The sequence below is a fragment of the Gossypium hirsutum genome, chromosome A03 (assembly GCF_007990345.1).
Source record: "Gossypium hirsutum isolate 1008001.06 chromosome A03, Gossypium_hirsutum_v2.1, whole genome shotgun sequence".
NCBI lineage: Eukaryota > Viridiplantae > Streptophyta > Magnoliopsida > Malvales > Malvaceae > Gossypium > Gossypium hirsutum.
The window spans coordinates 18,011,583-18,021,422 of record NC_053426.1 but is presented as its reverse complement, the minus strand read 5'-3'; the positions used below and the strand labels follow the sequence as shown (position 1 = coordinate 18,021,422).

At 32.6% G+C, this 9,840-nt stretch overlaps 1 protein-coding gene across 1 annotated transcript; it reads left to right on the top strand.

Annotated features, from left to right (window-relative positions):
- The first annotated feature begins 835 nt into the window (after window positions 1–835).
- On the top strand, window positions 836–3,883 carry LOC107886143 (malate dehydrogenase, chloroplastic). The gene is made up of 2 exons (XM_041096753.1): window positions 836–1,277; window positions 2,368–3,883. The coding sequence occupies exon 2, from the start codon at window positions 2,401–2,403 to the stop codon at window positions 3,637–3,639; it is 1,239 nt and encodes a 412-aa protein (XP_040952687.1). The 5' UTR covers window positions 836–1,277; window positions 2,368–2,400; the 3' UTR covers window positions 3,640–3,883.
- Window positions 3,884–9,840: the final 5,957 nt, after the last annotated feature.

Sequence of the window (9,840 nt, the reverse complement as noted above, 5' to 3'; positions counted from 1 at the left end):
TAAATTGTTCCCTGAATTATACTTTAATTTTTAGTTAATTATACCAAACATCCCAAGTTATGATTCTTATTTTAAATTAATCCCTAAACTTTAAAACACCCTAATTACTTCCTAAACTATTGATGTTATATTAGTAAGATCCTTTCGTTATTAAAATTGTCATTTTAACCGTTAAATAGACTCATCTGTCATAATTTAAAATAAAAATGAATATTGCAAAAATCTTGGATTTGAGATTTTTAAAATTTTTAAAGAAACTTTTTCCTTCACTCTCTCTTTCTTCAATTTTATTTTATTTTAGTTTTTAATTTTAAAAGTTGTGAGACAATATTTTATTTTTTTAAAAAAATTATTTTAAATTGTCATATAAGATTTAATGTTTTATTTAATGGTTAAATTAGCGATATTAATAATGAAATGACTTGATTGATATAACACCGATAGTTGAGCATGTAATTAGAATGTTTTAAACCTTAGAGATCAATTTAAAATGAGGGTCATAATTTAGGGATGTTTAGTGTAATTAATTCTTAATTTTTACATTAAATTTTAGAAGTTTTTTTCGGTAAATTAATTAGTAGTCATCTAATTATGTTTTTTTTTTGGTTGCTCAAATTATCTTGAGTTTATCGGAGTTTTTGTTTTTATGTTAGTCAAACTAAAAAATATATAAAATTAAATAGTTAAGTAATTATTTTATAATTTTTTATATTTAGGTGATAAAAGAATTTATTAATAATTAGATCATCATTTTATAATTTTTTATAATTTAGTAAAAAAATCATTAATACGTCACCTCTATTATTTATTTATCATTTCTGTGAAAAGGAAAAACAAAATACTTTGATTAAAGAGAAAAAAAAAGGAAAAAAGGAAAGAAAGAGGAATTAAAAAGGGTCGGAAAAGGCAAGCAAATCTTAGCTGTAGAAAGTAGAAACCATCCATTCAACCATCGGCCACAATTTCTTCTTGGCAAGCCAACAAAAACTTGAAATAATCTAAAACAAAATCAAACACTTTTTGGTAGATTCTTTCCAGGTAGCGGCGGTGTATTCGGTACACACTCAAAAATATAATTGTAACTCCAGGCCAGAAAGAGTAGGTGAAAGTCCAAAATTTTGGTGCCTTGTTCGAAGTTTATTGGTCCAGTTTCTCCTATAAATACCAAAAGCCGAATTAAAAAGCCTATTTTTTTTCTTACATATCACTTTGCTTCCCTTAAGTTAAGCGTGCTCTCTCTCCATCTCTCTCTCTCCCCCCCATTTCAGATCTCAAAGGTTTGTTTCCTTTTCTTAACTAGTTTCTGATCTTTATTTCCAGTTGTAATTCTTGAATTCTAAGCTATGGGGTTTGTTTCTTTGTCCAAATATAATTTGGGTTTTGTTTATTAATCCGAACCATTATCTGGGTTTGCTCTGTTTGCTTGTCTCTGATAGTCATTTTATTGCTTTCTTCTAAGATGCAATATTGATTAGATCTATACTATCGGTTTCTTTATTTCATTGACATTTCTTTCATTTTTTCGAGCTTGGAATTTGGAAACATAGTGTTCTGGTTGGGTATCTCTTGAAATGTTGGGCATTGTGTTTCTGGATTTTTCTTATGTTGCCTTGAGTTAAATGTTTGGGAGAAGAGATGAACTCATCTTTTGATGCTTTGGAGGAATTGTTTGAAGATAAACCCGGTTATTATTTTCAATGATTTGTGAAAAGGGGTTCCTGAATATTGAAATTCCTGAAATCAACATTCAATTTGGGGATTATCCATAAGGGATATTTGATGCCGTTCACATGATTATTTATTTCAAGTTTGTGAAACTAATGTTGAGAATGTGATTAATGGAAGGAATATGGTAACTCACACCAAGTTAACCAGATATGGCGTCCAATTTTAAATAGAAGAAACCTGATTTGCCTTTTTGAATAAAATTGTAATTTGTTATTGACTAGACGTGTGCTTTGAAAGAAGTGGGATCTCGGCATTTTTCTATTCGGTTATAGGAGCTAATTTTCTGACCAGGATTTTGTATAATGAATACAAAATTGATACGTTTGGTTTCATAGAATAAGTCCCTTGCTATTGTTTTCTGGCTATGATTGAAAGGATTGATAGATCTATCGGTTCCTTTTGCTTTTAGTTCTTTTTAATGTTCGTTCATTATTATTAAGATAGAAATAGATGCTTGCTTTGATGGTTTCTATATTTTTGGATGCAAGCATGTCTTGGAACCACAATTCATGTTTATTTCTTTGGCAACTATTTGTTTGTATGTGACATTTGCTTCTTGCTAGTTTTAAAAATTGAGACATGCATTCTGGGTGTGAGTTATGCAGCTTATTGATTATATTACTTCATATCTCGTTTCAGGCCTAGACGCTGTTTCCTGTTTCAAAGCGTGAGATGGCGACAACATCAGCAGCTACATTCTCGATCGGATCAACTGTCTCCTTTGGAAGAAGGGGGAGTCCACTTCTGCTAACAAAACCTTCTGCTGCAGGGTGCACCTCACAGAATTCACTTGCAAGTTTCAGTGGCCTCAAGGCAGCAACATCCGTGAACTGTGATTCTGAATCCTCCTTCCTTGGCAAGGAAAGCAGTGCAACTCTTAGGGGCTCTTTCACGCGGAAAGCACAGAAGCCAAACCAGAGTTCTAACCATGGCTTACAGCTTCAAGCATCTTACAAAGTGGCAATACTTGGAGCTGCTGGAGGGATTGGTCAGCCACTGGCACTTCTAATCAAGATGTCCCCGCTAGTTTCGGCCCTAAATCTATATGATATAGCAAATGTCAAGGGAGTGGCCGCAGATCTCAGTCACTGCAATACTCCTTCTCAAGTTCTGGATTTCACTGGTGCTTCTGAAATAGGAAATTGTTTGAAAGGTGTGAATGTGGTGGTTATTCCTGCTGGTGTTCCAAGAAAGCCCGGTATGACTCGTGATGACCTCTTCAATATCAATGCCAACATTGTTAAGACTTTGGTCGAGACTGTTGCTGATAATTGTCCCGATGCCTTCATCCATATTATTAGCAATCCGGTTAACTCCACAGTACCAATTGCTGCTGAAGTTCTGAAGCAGAAGGGTGTTTATGATCCAAAGAAGCTTTTTGGTGTTACCACATTGGATGTTGTGAGAGCTAACACATTCGTTGCTGAGAAGAAAAACCTTAAGCTCATTGATGTGGATGTTCCTGTTATAGGTGGACATGCTGGTATCACCATTTTACCCCTGCTGTCGAAGACGAAACCGTCTGTTAGCTTTACGGATGAAGAAGTGGAGCAATTAACTGTCAGGATTCAAAATGCCGGGACAGAGGTTGTAGAGGCAAAGGCTGGTGCAGGGTCAGCCACCCTGTCCATGGCATATGCGGCTGCAAGATTTGTTGAATCATCCCTTCGTGCTCTAGATGGAGATGGGGATGTCTATGAGTGCTCTTTTGTGCAATCAGATCTGACTGATCTTCCATTCTTTGCATCTCGGGTCAAGCTTGGAAGAAAAGGGATTGAAGCAATGATTCCATCTGATCTTCAAGGATTATCCGAGTACGAAGAGAAGGCTTTGGAAGCTCTTAAACCAGAACTGAAGGCTAGCATTGAGAAGGGAATTGCATTTGCGCAGAAGCAACGAGTTACAGCATGAAACTGAAAAGTTTTTGAAGCTCTAAAACCTCATTGAAACCATGCTTTTAACACACACACAAGAACCTTCAGTTTTGTAGAATGAACGCTGTTTTTTCTATTTTCTTTTTCCAAATTGAGGATAACTAAGAAAGTGAAAGGGTATTTTGATGGTTGCAGATGAGAAGAATAGTAGCATTTTTCAATCAGACTCTGTAATGCTTTCGACTGTTTTGAATTAACATGGTTTATTCCCTTAGTTTTTATTACTGTGTCAAAGGAGCGGCGAATTATAAAGACCCAACATTGTGAAGGCAATGCATTTGCTGCAAAATAAGGTTAGATACCTAAAAAGATACATATTTTCTAGGGTAAATTATTCCACAGGTCATTCAACTATTGTCACTTGTGTTTTTTGTCAAAACTTTTTTAAATTTGATTATTCAACTAATTAAGGTTTTTATTTTTTTATTTTTTTTGTCTATTTACATTGAGTGCCGTTAAATCTCTTACGGGAGGGTGATTTGTAATTTAATAGTTAAAAGAATCTGTATAATAATAAATGTAATCTTCAAATACAAACTATGTTGAACATGTGATATTAACCCAACACGTTGAACGTATTTCATCTTTTTCCCCTAAATGACTAACCTTTTCTTTTTCCCTTTTGGACTCTTTAAACCTTAATATAACATTTTACATTTTTCCTATTTAAAATACCATTGAAACCCCATTTTTTTTTCCGTCTTCATAAACTCTCCAAAGCCTCTAAAATGAATGTTTCATCAATGACTTCATCTTGTTTTTACACACTAGAGATGTTTCTATCACTGGCAATCTCATTCCTTGTTTTGATCTACATTTTGTTGGCTGTTTCGGAGTTTCAGTGAAACAGTAATGGAGTTCGTTCTTCGTTGCTTCTTCAAGATTGGTGCTTCCTTATGTCGCATCTCGTTTCCAAAAAGATGCGTAATTTTGTGAGTGATTCCAAAGTTGTTGAATGTGTTGGAAAATGAAGCGTTTTTCGTTACATAATTGCTTCACAAAATAAAAATGAATTTTTTAAAATTATGATTAAATCCATATAAAATGTTAAAGTTGTGGGTTAAATATGTTATTATACTTATTCTTTAACTGCCATATTGCTAAGAGATTTAACGACATTCAATGGACAATAAAAAAAAACAATCACAATTAGTTGGGTAATCAAATTAAAAAAAGAAATTGATAGTTAGATGATAAAAAAAAAACAAAAAGGATAATAGTTGGGTTACCAAATTAAAAAAAATTGATAGTTGAGTGATAAAAAAAAAACAATAATTGAGTGACTGATATACAATGTCATTTTGTATAAATGTTTCTTATGTTTTATGTTTAAATAATGTATAGTAAATTTATATGAATTTTAATATATCTATGTATCTGTTTAAAATTAAGAAATATTTTTAACTTGGATTATAATTAATATGTTTTTTTTTTGAAAGAATAAAGATATTTATATTAAAGTAAAAGTTTAAAGATTGATTTGGATGTAACTTTGATGGATGATGATAAAAAATGTTTGAAAAGAAAATCAAATTATGATTAGTTGTTGTGGTAATAATATATAATAGGAAATATCCCTCCTCAAAGAAATTACAAAAACTAACACTAAGGAATGTAACAGCAAACTTAGCAATCTCAATTGAAGCTTCCCTAAAATATGGGTGTAGTGAGCAGCTAAATGTGAATAAGTTGATGATATGTGCAATCTAACTAATTCTAATCATCTCCAGAATTAGGTTTCACTATTAAATTGTACCTCTCATTTGTATGTTTAAATAAACATTTATTCTGTTAACTTTTCCTACTTAATACTTGAGTCTAATCATGTTTTGGGTTGTAAAACACAAACATGTATTAATATCATTAATCCAAGCAAGCAGATTTGCATATTTTACCTTCTTCCTCCATTCAAGCACTAAAATTAATTAAAAATAGGCAAATAAATAATTATCTAACAACGCTAAACATACTACTTAATTAATATTATTACACTTTTGATCCTTATTATTTTATATTAATTATCACTTATAACAAGCTGAATTTGTATATTTAACGCACCTATTTCGATAATTTTTGGTTAATTTTATCAGGTATGTAATTGGAGCATCGAAATTCGAGTTAATAAGCAAATTAAGTTAAATTCGAGTACAAGCAATAAAAGGGGGCCGAATTAAAAATTTTGAGAAATTTATAACTGATCAGATTTTTTATTTGACTTTGTAAAAACTAGATTTAGTAAAAAGAAATCTGATATAAAATCTGATGTAAAATATGATTTTATATGGTTGATAGTTAGATGAATCAAGCTAAATTTAATATATGGAACGAATATAAATACTTTGTATGGTGGCTTTGGAAAATACACTTGAGATTGAATAAAATATAATTTGTTCTCTCAACTCTTTCCTGCATATGTAGCAAAGATTGTAAGCAATTTGCCGTTTCACTTTTTTTTCCTTGCTTCGTAACATTTTTGGTTCAATTCTTCCAAAGTCCTTCCTCATTTCCACATTCATCATTACCATTAAATTCCTTTCTATAAATCAACAAAGCATGATTAATTTCATGCTCAACTAATTTCTTTTTAACTTTAACTTGATTATCATTTCAATTAAAAAATCGTGAGATATGAACCTGCACTAAAAAATCTTTTAACATGGTATTCGCTATCTCTCCGATACATAGGATAGTCACAAAAGTTGATTCAATTTCAACTCAAAGTGCATGTTGGGTGGGAGTTGTATTGGCATATAATTGGGAAAACAAGATGGTCATTTGCTGAGTTCGAGTTCTTGCGAACAAATTGGCATGTTCAATTGGAAAAAGCTAGTTCGATTCTATTAAGGAAGAAGTGACCAAATTTAAGCGACCCACGTGGTTGAAGCCGTTAATTCGAGTTGGGCTTTTCTAGATCACAAGTCTGTCGAGATCTTAAATTGTGGACGTATGTTACGTGGTTAGATAATTAGTAAGGGTTTGCAAGTCATACCAGAACTAACTACCAATTTAATTTAATTTCCTTAATTTATTTTTCAATCATAATTCTGTTTTTATTTTATTTTATATTTGTTTATCTTATTTTCTTTATCAACTAAATACCCCTATTTTTTTTACAGCTCTGTATGCATAGGTCGTGGGCACAACAACTAGCTAGACTCAGAAATCTAGTCGCGTAAACAAGAAAATTAGGAATCCCAGTCTCTGTGGGATCGACCCTACTACTCTATACTACTATTTAATTAAGTTAGAGCGTAGAAAATTATATTTTGTGGTTTCGACACCCAACAAATTTTGGCGGCGTTACCGAAGATTGGAAATTATTTTAATTTTCATTTATTTTACTTATGACTAGGTCAGAACCGCGAACTTTAGAGTTTGAATCGAAAATCAAGAAATTAGCTCAAATATTACGAAGAGAAGCTATTCGACACGAAAAACAACTGCAAGTAAGAGAGGCCAACTATGAATTATTATCTTACATAGAAGCAATAAATGATACACTTAGTGAACCAGAAGAAATGGAAAATCAAACCATTCGACAACTCGTTGTGGCACTAGATGAGCAACAACCATTGTACATAACTTATTCAATAGGAGGAACACCATTTGAATTAAAGTCGGGCTTAATTCATTTATTGCCCACTTTTCGTAGTTTGAAAAACGAAAACCCCCATACTCATCTTAAAGAGTTCCACATGGTTTGCTTAAGCATGAAACCACAGGGAGTAATTGAGGATCAAATTAAACTTCTAGCTTTTTGTTTTTCGTTACCTAACTCTGCTAGAGAATGGTTATTTTATTTACCTCCAGGATCTATTAATACATGGTCAAACATGTCTAGTTTGTTTCTTGACAGGTTCTTTCCAGTAACTTGTGCAATCGAATTAAGGAAAGATATTATCAGAATTTGACAAAAGGAGACCAAATCACTTTATGATTATTGGGAGCGATACAAGAAGTTATGTGCAAGTTTCCCACAACATGGTCTACCTAAACAATCATTTCTTTTGTATTTCTATGAAAGGTTACTCTCTATGGAAATGAAGATGATTGATTATGCTAGTGGAGGGGAACATGACTTCTATTGATTATGCTAGTGGAGGGGAACATGAATTCTCGGAGAGTAAGGGAATTAATTTTGACCATGACTACAAATTCTCAACTATTTTAACCAACTACAGAACCCACAATAAGGGTTCACGAGCTAAGTACTTCATCCTTAGAAAATAAAATCAATAAGCTTTAATGTAGTTCAAATTTTTCTTACAGGAAAAATGAACCCAGCTCGATTGTGCTAAACTTGTGCCATGTCTGATCATCTAACAAACTCGTGTTCGGTTTTACACGAGGACACAACAGCATAAGTAGATATCATTGGGAACTTCTCAAGGCCACCTCAAAGGCACTGTGATCTACATTCGAGCACTTACAATGCAGGGTGAAGGGATCACCCAAATCTAAGTTATGGATCGAATCAATGTTACAAACAATTGTAACAATTAAGGCCACCTCCACCTCAACAGTATAAACCCCCAAAGTTATCTTTGAAACCATAGTAGAGAGGTTAGCCGTTAGCATCGAAAATTTTCAACAAAAGACTGAAACGCACTTCCAAGAAATGGATCAGCAAATAAGTAAGCTTGCTTTTATGGTTAGTCGTTTGAAGACCTAAGGGAAATTGCCACTAAATAGTAGGAAATACTCTCAAGTTGAATAAGATGTTTGTATAATGAATTAATGAAATCAAATGCTAAAAACAAAGAATTGATATGACAAATAAAATGCTGTGGCAAATTACAGAGAAAAGTAAGAGTATTTCTATTGTTGAATAAATAAGGATAGAATTATTCAGGTGAAATGGTCATATCAAAATAATGCCATGGAAAAATATTGTCTAATCAAATGCTCAGAGAGTCACTACTATAACATGCCTCTTTCGATAGCTAGATCCTAAGCTAGAAATCTAAGTTACTGTATGTTTACAGAACTCTGGATTAATAACTATAATGAACATTCTTTTTTGTACAACTCGCAATATCTATGTCTAGAGTGCTACGAATATTATGTCGAGTATTCACTTGCATCAAACTATTCCAGATCCAATATATTTAACCTTTTCATAATTAAAAATACATCTAATAACACGTCACACAATCAACTATGTCTAGAACTTGCATGTATGTATTTAAAATAAGCATAAATCAAATGAAACAATGACATAGACAATCTCAAATCATGGACATGAAAGATGATTAAACATTCACCCAAATAACTCTAACCCAAATGAGATTAGCTCATGGGCTGGGATTTAAAATCCAAAATCAGAATAGCATTCAACATCTTCATCAACAGTTTAGAAATCATAGAATGAATTAACAGAATGAAGATAGAACTACAAGAAGCTTTCGCCACTTCAGCTTTCACTTTGATGTTGCTGAATCATGCAAGACCCAAGGTTGATTGCTCATCCCTTCCCTTGTGTCTTTGCTCTCCTCTTAAGCTACTACCCTCTTCCTTTTTCTCTAGAATTTTAGACCAGATTTTTTGGAAAGAAAAAATGATCCCTAAATCATCTCTAATTCCTCTCTCCAAAAAATCCTCTCCTCCTTTCTTTTCTTTTCCCTCTTTTATAGGTAGCTCCCCCTCTCTCAGTACACATTTTTCTCCCTCTTTTTCAAATGGATTTATCTGGTACATGGATAACTAGCTAAGAGTGACGAGGACTGAGTGCTGTGTTAGCATTATCCTAGAATTGCCATTTTATTTATGTTGGCAATCCATCCAACCTTTTGCCATGGCAATATTTCACTTCCTTCATTCTCTTCCTCCTTTTTCTCCTTTTCTTCATCTTTTTTGTATCTGCTGTATACAACAACCAATTCTCTTTCTCCTAGCAGGAAAATTCAAGGCACAATCTAAGCATTATTATGCAATATTATAAAAATAACCTAAAAATGCAAATATATCTACATACATACAAGCATTTAATCAAGTTTAAAAGCTTGAAATATAACTCTTTTCAAAAGTTATCACACCCCCAAACTTGAATTCTTGCTTGTCCTCAAGTAGAATATGTGTAAGTATGCATGAATGCATGAATTTGTCATAACACTACAATTACCTCATATACTAGTAACTATCTGAAGTGTATTTTATACCTCCATTCTCAATAGTCTTC

Coding starts and splice junctions, on each gene's coding strand:
- LOC107886143 (XM_041096753.1), top strand. CDS start 2,401: ATGGCGACAACATCAGCAGCTACATTCTCGATCGGATCAACTGTCTCC.